Source organism: Eptatretus burgeri, chromosome 18 (genome assembly GCF_056783735.1).
Source record: "Eptatretus burgeri isolate ZD-2024b chromosome 18, Ebu_testis_v1, whole genome shotgun sequence".
NCBI classification, from domain to species: domain Eukaryota; kingdom Metazoa; phylum Chordata; class Myxini; order Myxiniformes; family Myxinidae; genus Eptatretus; species Eptatretus burgeri.
Genome location: NC_140978.1, coordinates 12,105,866 through 12,128,571, shown reverse-complemented (window position 1 = coordinate 12,128,571; position 22,706 = coordinate 12,105,866). Strand labels below are relative to the sequence as shown.

Sequence of the window (22,706 nt, the reverse complement as noted above, 5' to 3'; positions counted from 1 at the left end):
GTCAAGGTGTGACCGGGCCTTTACTCATAGGTTAGAAATAAATTTCCGGTACGCGAATGTAACCTCGACGTGTTTCGACTTATGAGTAACATACAATTAACGTGTGTCAACAATCGCATAACGTGCCTACAACTTATGGCCAGCGTAGCGGAACGTGTGAGCCAAACGCCGAGTACGTCATAAAATTTCAAGCAAGCAAAATTTTTTGGACAACCAAAAATTACGTTTTAAACCAGCGTAATACAACCTATGGTAGTGTTTTTCAGCGTGCACCTAACGTGCACCTAACGTACCCATAACGTACCCATAACGTATTCGACGTGTGCCAGCGTTTTAGACAATTTTTTTCATAAATCGGCATACGCTGGCTAAATCGTCAAGGTGTGACAGCCCCTGAAGGAAGAGATCCGCGCGAGGGTGCGCCAGGAGTTGCGCCAGTCAACATACATTTGGGATGTGCCCTGGTGCTCTGACCTTGCCTTGTGACTTCTTGGGTTTTGCAGAATTTATCCCATCGAGGAAGGATGGGAACGACGAGGATGGGACCGATGAGGATGGGACAGACAAGGGGCGTACCCCAGAGGCCACACAGGTCGCGCGTATATACAACGTCACCATTTCAGGGACGGAGGGGGAAACGGAGCATGGATAAGGAGATGACTTGGTCCACGAGTTGTGATTCCTTGCTGAAGTGAAGATGGATGCTTCAGGAGTAGGAAAGGCTCGATTCAGCCTTGGAGAGTCACGGGTGGAGATGACGACCGGTGGTGGCGCACGCGTGCACATGCACACTTCTCCTTTTACAAATAGATGTAAAAAGTCTAGTATATTTTATCTTGTGGCCACAGAAACAAAAAAATATATATTTGTTATGGCCCTCATAGCCCATGCTTACAACTCCCACTCCCATGCTGCACCCCTCCTCTCCCATCCTTCCAAACATGATTGATAATAAATATCATCATTTTAAACTTACACTGTGCATTGACAAACACAATATATGACCAATTTCTATTATTGCTGTCTCCCTCTACGAAGTCTACCTGAATGTTGGTAATGACGGCATCCATCGTCTTTCCAATTGCAGACGTCAATTAAATAAATCACTAAGCATGCCATGTTCACACGAGATAATCCCGCAAGATTCAAAGTCCACCCACTGACAGGGATGATCGGGGAGGTTGGGTAGAACTCGCTCGTCCACACATCATTGGGGAGTTTTTGCAGCACGGGGTAGAATATATCAACTTTTTGGGCGAGTTCATCAGAAAGTTATTCAAATCTTTCACTGCGCACAGGCACAACTCTTTCTCCCAGGTACTTTTCCATGTATTTTCAGATTCTTTTCGAAACTTTGTGAGCCATTTTAAGAAACAATCCATGTCTGACATGCACGATATACGTTCCCCTTCCTCGATGACAGCTGTTCCGAGGGGTTTCTGCGCATGTGCATCGAGCATTCTGGGGCAGATTACATCATTTTGAAAGTCACGTATTATCTTTGGCCCGAGAAACTAATCTCTGAATATTTTTCTCAACAACTGCGACTGGTTTTGTGGAGGAAATTTCAGCACAAAGATAGTGGGCACAAATGAGCTGACCACAGACATTCCAAGGAGTTTCTCTCATTCTTAAATTTCAAATGCACAATTAAATAGCAGGCATTCACAAAAAAACATTTAAGAGGCATTCAATTTCAAAGAAAGAAAATATACAGATAAAAAAGCAGTTGTGGTATTTAAGGCATCACACATCCACATCTCATGACACCACTTCTCTCACCTTCATATCCAAGGTACCAGTCAGACTGCCAGTGATGGCTTGTCCAAATCGTTGCACCAACAGAACTGGCCAATGCCATACACAGCAACATGCAAAAGAGCAGCAGAATCTGGAGATTGGTCACTCGCTCAACACTTGTACGTTTCAGAGGAGCAGTGGTTGTGTTCTGTCAAAAGAATGACATTTCAAATTAACCTGCTTGACATTCTCATGCAAGCACACTAAATGGCTCCAGAATCCTATGCCAAGTCTTCATTGTGTTAATTAGGGTACCAAGCCAACAAAGCTGGGTAACCTATTGTTTTCTTCTGTCTATTATTGTCATTTTTATTCCACCGGCAATTTTGGGGGCTTTTTTCACTTTAAAATTCATTTTCTCGGCAACCGTTAGTCCGATTGACACGAAATTTTCACCGTAATATGCATCTTTTATCGTATAATATTTAATTGATAATTATGTCATAAGTCACGTGGTAAGGGCGCCATCTTTGAAAAACCGAAAAACTTTGGACCTCTGCAGCTCCAAAACCGCACAATGGAAAAAAAATTTAAACTTGGCACATGGCAGCAACTCCTCATGGGGAATGTGATGTTTCGTGACGTCATCGGTGAAGTGGTACCCAGGTGAAAATTCGACACTTAGAACATTGCATCCGAAAAATTTGAGCATCACCGACGCAACAAGACGGAAGAAAAAAAACAAAAAACATGGTGTCATGTCTCGTGGTTCGGCAACCATATTGTTTTGAAAAAAAAATTATTTTTAATCTTCTCCAGAACGGCTGGACAAATCGAGGCAAAACTTTACACACATTCTCCAGGACATGCTTGGACAAGCTTATTAATTTCTAATTGATGGGTTGCATGGTTTGGCAGCCATATTGGATTGAAGAAAAATTAAATAATGGTTTCTCTGGAACCATTCAGCCTATCGAAATGAAGCTTTGCGACTTTCATCTAACGCCATTGCTGCACATAGGACAAAAGTTATGACATCACAAGTCACGTGGGTTAGCGGCCACCTTGGATAGAAAACGCACCTTATCAGATTAACACAAAACCTAACAAGCGTGATCCCCTACCCCATTAGAAGAACAATATCAATTTATGATTTCATAGGCCACATGGTTCGTCAGCCATGTTGGATTGAATATTTAAAAATATTAAAATCTTCTTCTCTGAAACATCTGAACAGATTGAGGTGAAACTTTACACATATGTTCCCCATGACATGAGTGTACAAGTTTGTTTATGACTAATTGATAGGTCACATGGTTTGGTGGCCAGATTAAATTTACCCTCAAACCTTCAAGAATCTTCTTCTCCAGAAGGGCTGGACAGATCGAGGGAAACTTCACACTTGTTCTCCAAGAGTGGAGGATCCAAGTTTGTTTATGAATAATTGATAGGTCACATGGTTTGGCAGCCATATTGGATTAAAGGAAAATATTAAATAATGTTCTCTGTGGAACCACTGTATCAATCAACATCAAACTTCAAAAGTATGATCAAATGTACATGGGGAATGTATGCTTTAAATTTCAGCCTAATCGGCTACAAGGTGTGGCAGCCAGAAATATTGAATTGTTTGAATCTGAGACCTTTTAGAATGTTTTTTTTTTTAATAAGGCTCACTTGGCTACACCTGGTATGCGTTTGAGGGTACAGGAGTAGCAATTCAATTGATACCGATGATGCCCCTAGGAGAAAGGGTCAACTGTGCATGTACATAATAAATAGATGGAACGTGGCCTGTTCCTCGCTCCATACCTTGTAAATCCCGCATCGTAGAGAAATGTGTAGGGCTTCATTAAACTCAGAGGAATTCTGCTTTACCCTCTGCACCCATGGTGTCAACATTTATTACATTGTGTTCAGGTTATTTAAACAGCAACTCAATCGATACCGACTATGTATTCAGGAAAAAGGGCCAACTAGTACATAATAAATAGATGGAATGTGGCCTGTTACAAGGTCCATAACTCGTCAATCCCGTGTTGTATCAAAGCCAGACATCTTGGTACCTGGTCGTCACTGCCAGCACTTATAAAGTGGCAGTTCAAGTAAAAAAAAATTTTTTCTTGCGACCACCTTCATTGAGGATATTAGAAATTTGACAGAGGAAACAAGCACCTCCTGGAAATTGACACTTCCTTAATTCAATCTAAAAAGAAATCGTTCTCCACAAAATAGACATTTCCTTTCGAAATAAAAAGATTAAATTCCTTATTTTATATTTTCATAATCGTTAGCTTGTGATGGGACAAATTTGTGCACAATTACTGCCAGTGCCACACAAACTTTGACAAACACTTGTCGCCAACCACACAAACATAATACATTTATCAACACAAGCAAGCAAAGGGTTTTATTATGGATGGTCAGTGTATGCAAAACGGTTATTCCATAATTGGTTGTTCTTATCAAGTTTGTGTGAGTGTGGATAAATAGATAAATTTTGTTAGTGTGAGAAATTGTTATTGTTCGTGTGAGAAACTTCAGAGGTTATCCCATCGATTCGATAACTCGGTGGGCTGTCGCCACGTTCGTGATGAGGTCCTTGGGTTTGAACCCTGGGTTGAGTCAGGATTTGCTGTCAAAGGTGCTTCCACCAAGTATTAACTCAGAGGGGTGGACACTTATCCAGCCAAGGTATTCTAGTTTTGTATTTTTATAAATTTTTCGAAACTTGTACAATTTGTTTTTCACTTGGAAGTTGTGGGTTACGATGTGTAAATAAAGGTGGAAAAAGTCTGATTGAATGCATTTAATTCCAGGCTATAAGGAAACAAAAGGTGACAATTTTGAAAGGGGGTGTAGACTTTCTATAGGCACTTTACGTCAAGGGAAGGCAGCGTGAGGGGAGAGTCTGTCCAGACAAAAACTACCATTCGGACACGTCCAGAGATAACCACTATCCAGAAACGTTGGGAGAGAGAGCGGTGGGGTAGTGAGGGTCGGGAGTTAGCAGGGAATGTCATACTTCATGAACAACACACACACACACACACACACACACACACACACACACACACACACACACACACACACACACACACACACACACACACACACACACACACACACACACACACACACACACACACACACACACACACACACACGTTGTGTGGCGGGTGGAAAAAAATTGGCTCTGCAATTGAGAAAACACATTAATATGGCAAACAGCCCGGAAACCAGGTGTTATAAAATGTATTTTGCTTTGAAACTCACAGAGAGAAAGCACACCGAGTCATATAAAATAACCATTTGCTTTAGAAACAGACATATACTTTGTAGGGCACCTTTGACAGCAATTACAGCTGTGCGTCTGTTGGGATAGGTGTCTGTCAAACTTTTCACACCTTGATTGGGCACCATTTGCCCATTTTTCTGCACAAAACTGTTCAAGCTCGATTAAGTTGCATGGGGAGCGGTGATGGACAGCAATCTTCAAGTCATGCCACAGATTTTCAATTGGATATAGGTCGGGGCTCTGACTAGGCCACTCAAAGACATTTATCTTTTTGTTCCTTAGCCACTCCAGTGTAGCTTTGGCTGGGTGCTTGGGGTTATTGTCATACTGAAAGGTGAACTTCCGTCCCAATTTCAGTTTTCTTGCAGAGAGCAGCAGGTTTTCCTCTGGGATTGTTCTGTCAGGTCAGGTTCGATCTGTGACCTGCTACAGGTACCATGTAAACCTGTACTAACCTGTTCCATGGTCGGGTTGTCGGCGACTAAACCATCTCCCCCACCAGGTTTTCTGGTGAGGAGGGTGTTTGGATATGGACACCCAGCAGGATTAAAAACAAAACCTGTCAAAGGGCGGAGGAGCTCCTTGTGAGCCAACGGCCATCCATATCTAGTGCCCAACTGTGTCTGCAGACGTCCTCCTGCAGTTGGGTCACTTCGTATTAGGAGGTTGGTGGCAGGATTTGCACTCCGGCCACCGTAAAACCCTTCATTCCGCAAAACGCAAAAACGCAAAAAAATCTGAAAACCCACTCCGTGGGAGTACCTCCTGTGCAGCTTCCCTTCGCAGGGCAGCTCACCGGATGACGGGATTGGGGCAAAGCCTTCGGGACCCCCAATCTTTGATGATAGGAGGGAAACCACGGGGTAACATCCCTGGGTCAGATTGCGGGAGAGTGTGTCGGAGTGGTGCTGAGGTGTCGTCCACCAGACGGCGGTCTCCTTGGGTTAACCTGAGGCGGTCCCTTCGGGTGGGTACCTGGAATGTCCTATCCCTAAGAGAGGATGATCACCTGTCTCTGTTATCATCTGAGCTCAAGCATTTGGACATCGGGATTGCAGCACTCTCTGAGGTTCGGAGACCGGATTGCGGCGAAATAATGGTGGGTGGTTACACCTACTATTGGTCTGGTCGCTCTGATGGTTACCATACCCAAGGAGTTGCTGTAGCTGTGTCCAATAAGCTGACCCCAATGATAATTGAGGTAACACCAGTCAACGAGCGTATTATGAGATTAAGGATTCGTCACTCCTTAGGTGTCATTTCTCTGGTCTCTGTTTATGCTCCGACTGAGGCGAGTGATCTCACCGTGAAGGATGCATTCTACGCCACACTCGAGTCTGTGGTTGATCAGTGCCCCAGACGAGATACACTTCTAGTCTTGGGGGATTTCAATGCATCGACTGGAACTGATAGGGATGGTTATGAGGTGTGTGTTGGTCCCCATGGGTCAGGAACTATGAACCAGAATGGCACTAAGTTCCTTGACTTTGCAAGAAGTCATGGACTTAGGGTGGCTGGTTCATGGTTTCAGCGCCCACAAGCTCATCGCTGGACTTGGTATTCCAACGCTGGCGGTGTGGCAAAGGAGATTGACCATGTCCTCATTGACGGTCGTTGGAGGATGATCCAGAACTGCAGGGTCTACCGGAGTGCTCAGTTCCTCAATACTGACCACAGGCTTGTTGGAGCAACTCCAAAGCTGCACCATAAATCCTGGAGAATGGTACCATCCCAGCCTAGGCTGGATGTTGCCAAGCTCAGGGATGAGAGAGTAGCTGAGGAGTTTGCGAACAGGCTGAGTGGACACTTGGGGGGTCTGGGTGCTTTGGGGGGTCCTGAAGAGTTGTGGAGCGCCTTCAAGACCACCGTCCTTGATGTTGCCGGTGGATGCCTTGGAGCTCACCGCAGGGCAAAGAAGAATTTTGTCTCTCAAGGGACACTGGATACCATTGACCAGAGTCGCAGGGCCAGGCTGAATGGCAGAGCTGAGCTGTTCAGGGAGCTGAGGCTTAAAACTGTACGTGCACTGAGGGTGGACAAGGAGGCCTATGTGCGAGGAATCTGTGAGGGGGTAGAGCATCACCTGTGGACAGGTGATTCTCGTCCCGCTTACAGGGGAATTCACGCATTACGTTCATCCAAGCCCATCCCTCGGAGCACTACAGTTCGAGCAGAGAGTGGTAGGCTCTTGACAGAGGAGTCTGAAGTGAAGGCCCGCTGGGCCGGTTACTTTGAGCGGTTGTACCAGGCTGATCCCCCAACTGTCAAGTTGGACGTCAAGGGTGTTACAATCCCTGTTGCTGACCCTCGAATCAACTGTGGTCCACCTTCGCTTGTGGAAACACGGGCTGCGGTGGACCAGTTGAAACGGGGCAAAGCTCCAGGGATCTGTGGCATCCATGCCGAACTTCTCAAGGCTGGTGGAAATGCTGCACTCGTGTCATTGCATGCAGTTTTGTGCTCTGCCTGGAACACAGGCATCATCCCAACTGACTGGAAGAGGGGCCTTGTTGTCCCTCTCTGGAAAGGGAAGGGTGATCGCCAAGACTGCAACAACTACCGAGGGGTGACGCTGCTCTCAGTGCCAGGCAAGGTCTTTGCTCGGATAATACTTGATAGGGTTCGCCACCATCTGCTTGAGCACCAGCGTCCAGAGCAGTCAGGCTTTACACTAAAGAGGTCAACGATTGACCGTATCCTTGCCCTTCGTGTCCTCACCGAACGCAGATGAGAGTTTCGGCAGGGGCTGCTTGCAGCCTATGTTGATCTCTGTAAAGCGTTCGATTCAGTGAATCGGGATGTCCTCTGGAGGAGTCTTGGTCTTCGTGGGGTGCCACCAAAACTGATCGATCTGATGTCTGAACTCTACTCTGGTACTGAGAGTGCTGTGAAGTGTGGTGGTACCATCTCTGACTTATTTCCAGTTGTTACTGGAGTTCGTCAGGGATGTGTACTTGCCCCCACACTTTTCAGCACTTGTATGGACTGGATTTTAGGGAGGATGTCGGAGAGATCTAGTTGCGGTGCATCATTTGGGAATGTCAAAATCTCGGACCTTGATTTTGCAGATGATGCAGTCATCTTTGCGGAGACTTCTGACATCCTCTTGGGGGCCCTCGAGGTGCTGAATGAGGAGTCGGAGCCGTTGGGGTTACGGGTTTCTTGGGTCAAAATTAAGATCCAGGCTTTCGGTGACATCTTGGATGCTGCTGTCCTGTCTGTGTCTGTTTGTGGTGAGGATGTTGAGGTCGTGGAGAGATTCACTTACCTTGGCAGTGATATTCATGTCTCTGCTGGCTGCGAGTCAGAGGTCAATAGACGTCTGGGTTGGGCCTGGGGAGTCATGGATTCACTGGATCATGGGGTGTGGCGCTGCCGGTACCTGTGCGGGAGGACGAAAGTCCGAGTCTTCAGGTCCTTGGTACTTCCAGTCTTGTTCTATGGGTGCGAGACTTGGACTCTGACCAAGGATCTGAGATGGAGACTTAATTCCTTTGGTACCAGGTCTCTTCGGAGAATCCTTGGCTATCGCTGGTCGGATTTTGTGTCCAACGAGCGGTTGCTGAGAGAGACTCGGATGAGATTTGTTACCTGCATAGTCCGTGAGCGTCAGTTGCGGCTGTATGGACATGTGGCTCGTTTTCCTGACTCTGATCCTGCTCACCAGATTCTCTCAGCGAGGGAGTCTCATGAGTGGAGGAGGCCAGTGGGCCGACCACGTGCCTCATGGTTGCAACAGGTTGACCATCATCTCAAGGAGATGGGGATGGGCCTGGCATCTGCCTGGGGGATGGCCAGACGGAGGCCCCTGGAGTACCGGCGGAAAGTGGACGCAGCGACGCGCTGTTCTGGCACATGCTCCCATACCTGACCTGACCTGACCTGATTGTTCTGTAATTTGCTCCCCCCATGGTTGCAACCCACCAGCGCACGGAGATATCTGTGTCCGGCAGCCTCAGGACCGGGTGTGCGGGAGGAACACAAGTGCTTTCCCTCGTGGTGAGCCTCAAACCCTGGATCCAGAATAAAATGATAAGGGATGTTCTGCTACCGATTTACAGATGTTGTAGTGCAAACTTTCTCAACGTGCTCACATTGTATTGGTACTGCAGATACTAAACAGCCTGTACTTTATAGAAATGTGTGTGTTATTGCTTTGGTTTGGCCCTGCGACTGACCTGCACGAACAGGACTAATAATATTCCACCGTTAAACACAGCCAATTCAGTGTGATTGGCCCTTGGACAAATGTGCCTTGTCGCCCTGCCCCATCAGCCCCACTCACCCCTCTGATCCCTTTACAAAGGAATGTAGTTTTGTGTACCTTTCGTGGAATCATTTCAAGCTATTAAAATTTCGATCAGTTTGTGCCTTCCCACTATAAAATTCAGTAGATTCGTGTGTTTAAACCAAGTTTGTAGCGTAAACCAACTTTGAGTTCAGCTCTCAGAAAACAATATCAATAAGAAGAAGAATGACAAATGGGCACCTTGGGGTGTCATTTTTCTAGTTCAGCGATGATGTCCTAAAGCTTAATGAGTGTTATTGGATGGGAAATTCTCTGCAAATGACTGGTAGGTAATTTATATGTTTATAAGTTTAATCTTGGTTGATTTTTATTTTCTTGGAAAATTTATGTTGCATTGAGCCAATGGAATGTCCAGGGCATCTAGACATAAGAAGTCTACAGACTTATTGATAATTAATCAAGAGCGAAAACTTGGTTGTTCGACTGACCTGTCATTCTGGAGAAACCTATATTTTTGGCACACCTTTGATGGATGAGAAAAAAATTTAAGTTGAGCAACAAATATCGAGGTTAATGCTCGTTTCATTTTTATTGGTGCCAGCAAACGCAATCATACTGCAATGAACTTCCAGTGAAATGCCAACCTGCATGAGTTTAGTGTCATGACCTGTGTAGACAACTAGGCCAATGACCCATTCCGTATTTCGCAGTTGTGCCCCACGCAGCAAGAGTTGATCTGGTCCCAGTGGTGCAGTGCTGTTTGAAGAGACAACAAGAACTGTTATTGTGCCAATGTAAATAATACTGACAAGATGCAAGTTCTTTCCATGAACAGAAAATAGAAAGGCTCCATAAAAAAAACAAAATCAAGTGGATAAAACAAGTTTTAAAATGTGTTGTAGGAAAGAAAAAAAATGGTCTATTAACTTCATTGCTCCAAGTGTCTTTCAGGTTCTCAAATGAAACAACATGAACCACGGGATTCCGAAAATTAAATACTCATCAGAGTGGCTGGACACGTACTTGCGGCCATCCAAGGTAATGTTACCCTCAAAGTCATACACATGACGGTTGGGTGCTTCATACTCCATCTGACCAGAAAGCAGCAGCAAGGAGTCACACGTCTTCAGGTCAGTCATTAAAGGAAGGCCCTGGGAAGGTGAAGGCAAAATACAAACTTCTGTGAAATAGCTTGCCTGTTGTTGAACTACTTCTTCTTCTTCCTTCGGCTGCTCCCGTTAGGGGTCGCCACAGCGGATCATCCGTATGATCCGCATAGTGATTTGGCACATGTTTTACGCCGGATGCCCTTCCAGACGCAACCCTGGTCGCCTCTTACGACACAGGGATATGGTACAACTATTTTAACCGGGGTAAACACCGGCCCAGTATACTGGTACTCACTTCGCCGACCTCGGAAGGATGACAGGCTGAGTCAACCCCCTGGTGTATTAATTCAGTGGCCCAACGGGGCTTGAACTCAGGACCTTTTGGATCCCAAGCCGCTGCCCTAACCACTGTGCCAACGCCAGGCTTGTTGTTGAACTAGTGGTCAAAAAAAAAAAATTTTGACTATTTGTTACTCAGTCCTGCTTTTCTTTTCCTTGCAATCCACATGGATCAATGCAATAACTCACAACATTTAAATTAAATTTTATGCTAGTTTGTGAGTTCCTCCCTCAAGCTCAACAAAGCTATGTTTCTCACACCAGATACGCTGTGTTTTACTATCCCATTTTGATTCCTGTGTGGCTGGTCATGTTTTCATCAAATTTTCCATGCCAAACCGAACCTCGTTGTGTTGAATTGGCAAATTTGTGGCCCTGTTAAAGTCCGGACTAATCATCCAGGACTCTGCTAGTTGCTTCTCTGGCTCTGGTGCTTCATTTTCACTCCATTTCTCCAGCGTTGTCATTTCTGAACCCCCAGCTTAACCCTTTTACCCTCCTTGCTCCAAAAATTTACAAAAAAAAAAAAACCAAAAACAACAACAACAACAACAAAAATAACTCGATCTGTTGTGCACAGTTCCTCCTTCATGCTCTATCTCTTTACTTTTCGAATATCCCCAAACTAAACCTTCCCTGAATAAAACGATTTTTCCTTTAAAAACAACTTTTTTTTTAAAGAATTTTAAAGTGCCTCACTCTCCTTACAACTCCATCAGGATAAACCGATGGTTTATTCTTCATAATCACAATTAAACTGTCAGGTCAGGTCAGGTCAGATTAGATCTGTGACTTGCTACAGGTACCATGCAACCTGTACCAACCAGTTTCATGGTCAGGTTGTCGGCGACTAAGCCGTATCCCCCACCAAGTTTCTTGGTGAGGAGGGTGTATCATATGGACACCCAGCAGGATTAAAAACAAAACTTGTCAAAGGGCGGAGGAGCTCTTTGTGAGCCAACAGCCATCCACATCTAGTGCCAAACTGTCTGCAGACATCCTCCTGCAGTTGGGTTACTTTTTATGAGGAGGTTGGTGGCAGGATTTGCACTCCGACCACCATAAAACCTTCCATTCTGCAAAACATACGAAGAGCGCAAAAAAAATAAAATCTGAAAACCCACTCCGTGGGAGTACCTCTTGTACAGCTGCCCTTCGCAGGGCAGCTCACAGGATGATGGGATTGGGGCAAAGCCTTCGGGACCCCCAATCTTTGATGACAGGAGGGAAGCCACGGGGTAACCTTCCCAGGACAGATTGCAGTAGTGCGTGTTGGGGTGGTGCTGAGGTGTCGTCCACCAGACGGCAGTCTCCTTGGGTTAACCTGAGGTGGCCCCTTTAGGTGGGTGACTGGAATGTCCTATCACTAGGAGAAGATGATCACCTGTCTGTTATCATCTGAGCTCAAGCGTTTGGACATTGGTATTGCAGCACTCTCTGAGATTCGGAGACCAGATTGCGGTGAGACCATGACAGGTGGTTACACCTTCGATCGGTCTGGTCGCTTTGATGGTGACCATGCCTGAGGAATTGCTGCAGCTGTGTTCAACAAGCAAGCTCACTCCAATAATTGAGGTAACACCGGTCAACAAGCGTATTACGAGACCAAGGATTCGTCACTTCTTTGGTGCAATTTCCCTGGTCTCTGTATATGCTCCGACTGAGGTGAGTGATCTCACTATGAAGGACGCATTCTATGCCACGCTCGAGTCTGTGGTTGATCAGTGCCCCAAGCAAGACACTCTTCTGGTCTTGGGGGATTTCAATGCATCGACTGGAACTGATAGGGATGGGTATGAGATGTGTTGGTCCACATGGGTCTGGAACTGTGAACCAGAATAGCACGAAGTTCCTTGACTTTGCAAGAAATCATGGACTGAGGGTGGGTGGTTCATGGTTTCAGCACCACAGGCTCATTCGCTGGACTTGGTATTCCAACACTGGTGGTGTGGCAAAGGAGCTTGACCGTGTGCTCATTGATGGTCGCTGGAAGATGATCCAGAACTGCAGGGTCCAGAGTGCTCAGTTCCTCAATACTGACCACATTCTTGTTATAGCAACTCTGAAGTTGCAGCTTAAATCCAAGAGCATGGTACCATCCCAGCCTAGGTTGGATGTTGGCAAGCTCAAGGATGAGAAGGTAGCTGAGGAGTTTGCAAACAGGCTGAGTGGAGATTTGGGGGGTCTGGGTGCTTTGGGGGATCGTGAAGAGTTGTGGAGTGCCTTCAAGACCACTGTCCTTGATGTTGCCGGTGGATGTCTTGGAACTCACCATCGGGCGAAGAACAATTTTGTCTCTCAAAGGACACTGGATACCATTGACCAGTCACATGGCCAGGCTAAATGGCAGAGCTGAGGCGTAAAACTGTATATGCGCTAAGGGTGGACAAGGAGGCCTATGTGCGAGGAGTCAGTGAGGGGGTAAAACATCACCTGTGGTCAAGTGATTCTCATCCTGCTTACAGGGGAATTCGCGCATTGCATTACTCCAAGCTCATCCCTCAGTGTACTGCAGTTCGAGCAGAGGGTGGTCGGTGCTTCACAGAGCAGTCTGAAGTGAAGGTCTACTGGGCCGGATACTTTGAGCGGCTGTGCCAGGCTGATCCACCAGCTGTCGAGCTGGATGTCAGGGGTATTACTATCCCCAATGCTGACCCTCCAGTCAACTGTGGTCCACCTTTGTTTGTGGAAACAGACTGTGGTGAACTGGTTGAAATGGGGTAAAGCTCCTGAGATCTGTGGCATCGATGCTGAACTTCTCAAGGCTGGTGGGAACACTGTACCCATGTTGTTGCATGCAGTTCTGTGCTCTGCCTGGAACACAAGCATCCTTCCAACTGACTGGAAGAGGAGCCTTGTTGTCCCTCTCTGGAAAGGGATGGGTGATCACCAAGACTGCAACAACGACCGAGGGGTGACGCTGCTCTCAGTGCCGGGCAAGGTCTTTGCTCGGAAAATTATTGATACGGTTCGTCACCATCTGCTTGAGTACCAGCATCCAGAGCAGTCAGGCTTTACACCAAAGAGGTCAACGATTGACTGTATCCTTGCTCTTCGGGTCCTCACCGAACGCAGACAAGAGTTTTGGCAGGGGCTGCTTGCAGCCCATGTTGATCTCTGTAAAGCATTCGATTCAGTGAATCGGGATGCCCTCTGGAGGACTCTTGGTCTTCGTGGGGTGCCACCACAACTGATCAATCTGAGGCTTAAACTTACTCTTGTACTGAGAGTGCTGTGAGATGTAGTGATACCATCTCTGACTTATTTCCAGGTGTTACTGGAGTTTGTCAAGGGTGTACACTGATGAGCCAAAACATTATGATCACTGACAGGTGAAGTGAATAACATTGATTATCTTGTTACAATGGCACCTGTCAAGGGGTAGGATATATTAGGCAGCAAGTGAACAGTCAGTTCCTGAAGTTGATGTGTTGGATGCAAGAAAAATGGGCAGGAGTAAAGACCTGAGCGACTTTGACAAGGGCCAAATTGTTATGGACAGACAACTGGGTCAGAACATCTGAAATGGCAAGGCTTGTGGGGTGCTCCCAGTCAGCAGTGGTGAGTACCTACCGACAGTGGTCCGAGGAGGGACAAACCACAAACCGGCGACGGTGTGTTGGGCACCCAAGGCTCAACTATGGGCGAGGACAACGAAGGCTATCCCGTCTGGTCCGAACCGACAGAAGGTCAACTGTGACACAAGTCACAGAAAATTGTAATGGTTGTCACGGGAGGAATGTGTCACAATCCACAGTGCATCGCACCCTGCTGCGTAGCCGCCGATCGGTCAGAGTGCCCATGATGACCCCTGTCGACCATTGAAATAGCCGAGAATGGGCACGCAAGCGTCGGAACTGGACCTTGGAGCAGTGGAAGAAGGTGACCTGGTCCGATGAGTCCCATTTTCTTTTAGATCACGTGGATGGCCGTGTACTTGTGCGCCGTTTACCTGGGGAAGTGATGTTACCAGGATGCACTGAAGGAAGATGACAAGCCAGTGGAGGTTGTGTGATGCTCTGGGTAATGTTCTGTAGGGAAACCCTGGGTCCGGCCATTCCTGTGGATGTCAATTTGACACGTGTCACCTACCTAAACATCGTTGCAGACCAGATGCACCCCTTCATAGCAATGGTATTCCCTGATGGCAGTGGCCTCTTTCAGCAGGACAATGCACCCTACCACACTGCACACATTGTTCGTAAATGGTTTGAGGAACATGATTAAGTGTTCACGGTGTTGCCATGTCCTCCAAATTCTCCAGATCTCAATCCGATTGAGCATCTCTGGGATGTGCTGGACCGACAAGTCCGATCCACCTCGCAACTTACAGGACTTGAAGGATCTGCTGCGAATGTTTTGGTACCAGATACCACAGGACACCTTCAGGGGTCTTGTAGAGTCCATGTGTTGGTGGGTCGGCGCTGTTTTGGCGGCACAAGGAGGACCAACAGCATATTAGGCAGGTGGTCATAATGTTTTCGCTCATCAGTGTATACTGGCAACCACACTCATCAGTGCTTGTACTGGATTCTGGGGAGGATGCTGGAGAGATCAACCTATGGTGCATCATTTGGGAATGTCAAGATCTCTGACCTTGATTTCGCAGATGATGCAGTCATCCTTGCGGAGATTCTGGATATCCTTTTGGGGGCCCTCCAGGTGCTGAATGAGGAGTCGGAGCCACTGGGATTACGGGTTTCCTGGGTCAAAACTAAGATCCAGGCTTTCAATGGCATCGTGGATGTTGCCATCTTGTCTGTACCTGTTTGTTGTGAGGATGTTGAGGTCACAGAGAGATTCACTTACCTTGGCAGTGATATTCATGTCTCTGCTGGCTGGGAACCAGAGATCAATAGATGTCTGGGTTGGGCCTGGGGAGTCTCGGATTCACTAGATCATGGGGTGTGGCACTGCCGGTACCTGTGTGGGAGGACGAAATTCCAAGTCTTCAGGTCCTTGGTGCTTCCAGTCTTGCTCTACGGTTGTGGGACTTTGACCCTGACTCGGGATCTGAGAAGGGGACTTGATTCCTTCGGCACCAGGTCTCTTCGGAGAATCCTTGGCTATCGCTGGTCGGACTCTGTGTCCAATGGGAGAGCCTCAAATGAGAATTGTTACCTACATCGTCCGTGAGCGTCAACTGTGGCTGTGTGGACAAGTGGCTTGTTTTCCCGATGCTGATCTTGCTCACCAGATTCTCTCAGTGAGGGAGCCTCGTGAGTGGAGGGGGCCAATGGGCCGACCACGTGCCTCGTGGTTGCATTGCAGTAGGTTGATCACCATCTCAAGAAGATGGGAATGGGCCAGGCATCTGCCTGGGGGATGGCCAGATGGAGGCCCCTGAAGTACCGGCGGAAAGTGGACGCAGTGACACGCTGTTCTGGCACATGCTCCCATACCTGACCTGACCTCCATCCATACATTGCTTAATAACCCATCGGGTGCTCTCACATGCATGTTCGTGTCACTTGTTCGTCATGACCTTCGAGGTGCGGCACATCTCACATGCTTGGTACAGTGTGGAACAGTTTTAATGGGCGTTTTGCGCGTGTAGGGAGGGGGCTGGGGGCTCTTGTTGCGGCTTTGGGTGTGTGGAGGGTGGGGCAGGGGCTTCGTTGAAAGTTCCCTCAGAATGGCATGGCAATTTCCACAAGTGACGTCATGCACCCGCCCCCATCGGCTGAGGACAAATGGGAGGGGGAGAAGGCTTGTGAGAGTAGAGAAGAGAACTGATGGGAAGAAGAAGCAGAAGGCAGAAACGAACAGGAGAGGCTCGCATGAGCAGGGACGAAAAGCACTCCTGAGCAGATTGCTCAGAAAGCAAAAAGGCTAACAGAAGGCAGAAAGCAGACAGAGAAGACTGAAGAAGCAGAGGTGAACGTGACGAGCTCGCATGAGCAGAAGACTGAAAGATTGAGAAGGTTCATGAGGGAGGGAACAAAAGCATGCGAGGGTAAAGAAAGGAAGGTTTCATGAGCAGTTGGTGTTGAGCTTCTGTGGAAAAAGAACCCTCCTTCCGTGAGCGTCATCCTGCCCTTTCGATCCTATCAGCCACGAAGGACGGGGAGGGTGAACGTCAGCACCGAATCGACGGGGGCATAAGGAGGAAGAATCTGAGACAGAGGAGGGCGAGTCGCACATCTCGCCCGCTTATCTGGGATGCCAGAGAGGCACCGAGCACTTCAGGGACATGGCTGCATGTTCCCATTGCATCACATCGCCACCGTCCATCTTCCACATCCATTTTCCTCTGCATTCTCTTGTATATTTGGGCTGTGTGAGGTGAGGGGGAGAAGGAAAGACTGCTTTCCTTTTCTCCATATGTTACCTTTATTTTATTTCCAAGTCCTTCTTGTTTTATTCTTTGTCCCCGAGTGAATGATGGCCAAGTCTTTTATGTAAGTAAAATTGAAGAATACATGTTTTGGTTAAATCTGCTCTTATGTGCCGTTTTGCTTTCTTGCTTATAAATACTTGCTTTGAAATGATTGCTTGCTTGTGTGTTTGTAATAAATAATTGTTTGTTGCTGTTTCCAATCTTTCTTGGTTGTCTTTTCCTTTTATTTGTCTGATGCAGTGCACAAGTAAGGTTAGACGGGATGTTGTACCCCAATAATTTTCTTCATTAGCCAGCGCACACTCACTGTAATACTTGGGAGTAATCCAAGTGTGCGCTGAGGGCACGTAACCCCAATTAGCCGGTCGTCCACAGGTAAGGTATCACGCGAAGTAGTGCAACCCTGCCCGGATTGGCCATGCCAATCAGCGTTCATGGTTCCTTAACAACCTGCCAGTGGGCAGAGTTATCTGCGCCCAGCGGCCTCAGGAGCAGGTGTTCAGGAGGGAGCCAAGTGCTCCCCTCGTGGCAAGCCTCGAACCCCTGACAGCGACAATATAACTAAATGCAAAATGTGTCTGCAATGCCAATTGTTTTCAATGGTCATGCTTTATGGCATGGTCAGAGTATATGTGAGCACTACGTCCTTGCATCAGTGGGTTGGAACTGTCTGGAATTGCCATTTGAGCTCTGCTCATGATGCTGGGATCCCAAGTTTAAATCCTGTATATGATAATATTTCGCTTTATGGAAGGGTTACTTTCTGCAAATTTCTTCTGTAAGGTGAATTTCCTTAAATCGAAACCAATTTTCCCATATACTCCCATTATATAAGTGGAGATAAGTTTCTATGGAACAAAATCTAAACTCCAGGAAGCAACAAATACACCTAATAAGGAAACAAACTTCAACATTTTCTCCCCGGGTGTGAGCGGAAGGGGATGCGAGGGGGGTGGAGATGGTAAGTAGGGGTGGTGGGGATGGTCTACATAAACCATCACCACCACCATCCATTGGGACGATCCGCTGTACAGAGCGTCAGTGCTGTCGAAGCAGTCTCCTGGGCTATTGGGCACAATCCTCGATGGGTCACCACTCCGACAAAGAATACTCGAATGGCTCAATCATCACAGCAAGCTGGCACTCATTTTGCCGACCTCAAAAGGATGACAGGCTGAGTCAACCCCACCTGTTATTAATTCAACGGTAGGGCGGGATTTGAACTGAGGACCCTAGGATCCCAAGCCCACCACCCTGACCATTAAGCAACACCAGGCATATATACAATCCATACATCATTATAAAGCGAGGACACCCATGCATCCAATGATAACATTTAAGAGTGTGAAAAAGCGAAACTTTAAAATTATTTACTTTGCGGATCGTAACGTGTGTATTGAATTATTCACGATATTGAGAACCTTCAATACTTCAAAAATTCTCCAATTTAAACACAGATGGTACATAATTTGTTTAACCCGTTTGAACCCTGAGCTCTTTGGACTTTTGGCTCCCCCACCCTGGGCTCCCAGGAGAAAAATCCAGCCATTTGGGTATATGGAGGTTTGAATAGAGGCCGGTAAAATGGCCGCTAGGGTTCAAAGAGTTAAGCACGAGTTCCGACAGTCGAATATTATAATCATGTCGAAAATCCATTCAGTAATACGAATACAGGACATTTGTACAGTACATCTCACCTCCAAAAGGTTCACATACAGCACTAACTTGTTGTAAAATATGACCTGAGGGAACCTATAAGCAAGAAAGTTGACTTGAAGTGCAACATACACGAGACCCAAGTGTAACTTGGGTGACGCGTTTCCGTGAAACGCCGTGATACCTGAAAACATGTTGCATGGGGCAATATTTAACATGTAATAATCTGGGTTATGTTCCAAATAGAGAAGATTTCAACCTTTTAAGGTTTAAGAGTGACATAAAAACCTCAAAAAAGCAGTAAACAATGTGTAAATAAAACGTATAACAAATAAAAACATTAAAATGAATTACTTTTTAATAAGTGTTTTTTTTTTAATGATTTTTTTTTGTTTGTTTGTTTTTTGTAGAGATTGTCAAGGCTCGTATGAGAACTAACAATGCACAGCAAGGGGAGCATGATACGAGAGGAGCGGGAGCAGGAAGGACAAAACAGTGGGGAGCAGCGACATTAGATCTGTGGAAGGGAGAGGGATGGGGCGGGGAACACAGGGTATACAAGATGGACACCACAGGGACTTTCAGGAAGGAAAGCATGGAATTTGAAGGAGGTTTGGGGTGGATTAACGGGGAAGAAAACATCGACGTTTTGGATGGGGGATGATAAGAGGTGGTGGTGAACAGCTGTTTTGAAGGCCTGGAGGGAAGAATGGGATTGAAGAGAGTGTGGGAGTTTATTCCAAAGGTGGGGAAAAAAAGAGGAATGAAAGAGTGAAGGTGAGCAGTGATTCGTGATTTTGGTAGTTTTATCAGAAGGGGGTTGTTGGTGGACCTTGAGTGCCCTGCGGAAATATTGGGGGGGACGACAAATCGCAGACAGAGTGGGGGGGGCGAGATTGGAGAGGAGATGGTAGAAGACAGAAAGACCATCGACCTGCCTGCGGTGAGAGAGTGAGAGGCCCAAAGACACAGCCTCATCGTGGGAGATACCAATGATCCTAAATGCCTTGCTTTCAATAGCCTGAAGCCAAGAAAGGTGAGAGGTAGTAGCACCAGCCCAGAGGGGAGAGCAGTACTCCATCAGTTGGATACAGTTGGATTGGGGTTGGATACAGTACATATTTCTTGTGGCAGGCTTATTATGTGGCAGGTTGTCCAGTTGAGGTTGAAGGCTCAAAAGATGAAATGGAGGCCGATTCGCTTGGGATATTTTTTTTTTTTTGAAGAATTTCATAATGGAGACTTGAGTGGTCACCTGCATTCAGTTTCTGTTTGTGGACCTCCTTCTAATATATCAGGACATTCTCCATCTCCCTCTGCACCTTGGAACTTCTCATGTAGTCAGGATCATACTCATCAAAGATGACCATCGCTTCATTGACCAATTTGAAACCTTTAGCCATGACCTTTGTCGTGAGGGTTTTGACAGGCACAACCTCCTCAGGACTTGATTCTGATTCCTCTCTGATGCGCTCCTCCTCCAGAGCCAGAAGATCGTCATTTCTCAGCTCCTCCCTGTGTGAGAGAAGAAAATCCTCGTCATCATCTTCGTCAACCTCCTCAAATCCCACTTGCAGAGCCATATCCACAATCTGTTGCCTTGCTTCACCGACTTCAGCCTCCATGAAACCTCTGAACTCAATCACTGCCTCAGGCCAGAGTTGATGAAGATTGAGATGATGGAGATGAAAGTGTGGCTGGGTATGCGTTTCCAATGAAGTCCAGTTTCATCGAGGTTAAACAACTGGCTTGGTGTGCAACCTCCATCCACAATCACCGATTTGAAGACAGCTGGAAATCGTTTGGCAGCAGCATGATCTGCAGCAGCAGCTTCCTGAATCAACTTGAGATTGTGGAGCGTGTGGTGACTTGAAGTGCTCAAACAACCTATGACTGGCAGCAAAAAGCACTGGATGATTGGTATCTTTGATTAGATTGCCATGCAAACTTCTCACCTTCTCTTAAATGACCATTGCAGACAAGGGCATGTTCTATTGGTCCTGATGCTCTGTCCATGTGGTCAGCATCTTCACCATTTTCTCAACAGCATAAGGCCGAGATCTTGCAGTTCTGGTAACACTGAGATTCGTTGCTGTCTAAGTGCTCTTACGAATTTTATTACAACTGTCATGAATGGTTCTCACTGCAGAATCACGCAGTCCCATCTCTCTTTGAATATCAATGCCACACTCACCTCTATCTAACCGATCTAAAAGTATTTATTTCACCTCCAATGAATGGGACTCTCTTGACTTCTTCGTCACGTGATCATTATCTCCAATGCCACTTGTTACACACTTTGCAGCCACAGTTTCACCCGATGTAAGTGAACGACTCGCTTAGAACGACAAAAACATCCGCTGTGAGTGAACTATTCGCTCAATGACATAGCAAGGTTGTTGTTGAATGAAATCCGTGCTGTAGCAAAAATGCGTCATCACACCATGAGTTATGTGAGAGTCACCTGTATACTTTTGCCCTCGGGTAGTGTGTTGTATGTAAAACTTGTGAAGAGAGAAAGAAAAAAAAGTTTTGACCCAAATTTCAAATTGTGCTGAATTTTGCTTCCCGTTATATGAATTTTAGTCACTACTTCTTCATTTCCATGATACAAAATTTCAGTACAGTGAATTTCCGTAATGCGGGAGATTACCATATTGTATTGATTGACCTTCCTTCACCTTATGAAATACCATAACGAAGGCCACTTAGTGGTTGAAACGTCATTTAAATCGCAAATAATAATAATCTCCAAGAAGGATTTAAACACATTTTCATGTGTGAAGCTCACCAACGTGATATGCCTCAGCACCGAGATCTTTTGTCCCTGGAAATAGCCGATCAGTTTCTAACTGAGTACTGTGTCGAGATATTCTAAAACTTTACCCAAATGCGCCGAAATTGATGGCACACGCAAGGGAAGCAGATGGATCGAACAAGCTTATTACCTTTTCTTAAGATTTAGTTGCATGAATATGGGAAGAAGAAAAAGAAAAAAAGTGGACGAGACGAGCAGTTTGGAACAAACCATACGAATCAAAACACACAGAGAAATGGGGGCACGAAAGCTTATTATGTAGAGGGAAATAAATAAATAAAGAGCAAATCCTAACCCACACCAGGTGGCTGAGATCACGCTTATACAAACATTAAAACTGCAGGCGAGGATTTTCCTTTGGCACCATGTACAGGGTGAAAGGCGATGATGCAGCCCGTTCTTGAAGCCGGCGATCAAGTAGCACCTCGGGACATGCACCCTGAACCAGCCCCCATGACCCTATCTGCAGACGCTTCCCCTTCATCCTTTCTCTGCACACTGGGAGCTCTGGCATGTCTTCTCTCAGCCCCTCCTCGTCCTTCTTGGAGGAGTCCTCCTCCGGGCTGTCCCACCCACAGGGCAGCCCAATAAAAATGAATCCATTGCTTGCTTTCAGACCCAACAGCACATTACACCACCATGGATGGCACACACTGGCTTGGCAGATTGGACACCTTTTGTGATGGGAAGTCACTTGTCCCCACCCACAAGCAAGAGGTGTTTCCACATACCTTTTATTTATTTACTTTTTTCCCTAACTATAAATTACATATGCTACCTCCTCAGCATCACATTTAACAAGATGACTTACTCTGACAGGTCCCTGATACAGAGCAATCTAACTTACTTGAAACATACGGACAATGTTACACTTACCACAGTCGAGTGAAGGGTCCACCCACCACACGATCCCACCCCCCCCCCCCCACAATAGAAAACAATACATTTTTAACCATTGAAATGTTTAATACACGAGAAAAACCAACTTGAAACAATAATTATAATCACTACCACTTATTTAACAGCCTTAATTATTCTCACTTTGTGGGGTCATCCAGAGAAAGTTCTTGGCCCAAATATTTCAGAAATATTTCACTGGCTAGGCCTGATATTTCACTGAAGGTGGTAGGAATTTGCAATTTGTTTCAGGGTGCCGG

At 46.3% G+C, this 22,706-nt stretch overlaps 1 protein-coding gene across 3 annotated transcripts in view; it reads right to left on the bottom strand.

The window, feature by feature from the left end:
• The window catches only part of LOC147008622 (phospholipid-transporting ATPase IA-like), a 449,885-nt gene that overhangs the window by 362,879 nt on the left and 64,300 nt on the right, over nt 1-22,706 (bottom strand). For all 3 annotated transcript variants that reach the window (XR_015053196.1, XM_085863761.1, XM_085863762.1), the window contains 3 exons: nt 10,311-10,438; nt 9,932-10,043; nt 1,783-1,948 (listed from right to left, as the gene is read on the bottom strand). Coding sequence is in view for 2 of the 3 variants with exons in the window: in XM_085863761.1 (XP_085719887.1) it covers nt 1,783-1,948; nt 9,932-10,043; nt 10,311-10,438 (406 nt within the window). In the remaining variant the exon portion in view is untranslated. The remainder of the gene's footprint in view (nt 1-1,782; nt 1,949-9,931; nt 10,044-10,310; nt 10,439-22,706) is intronic.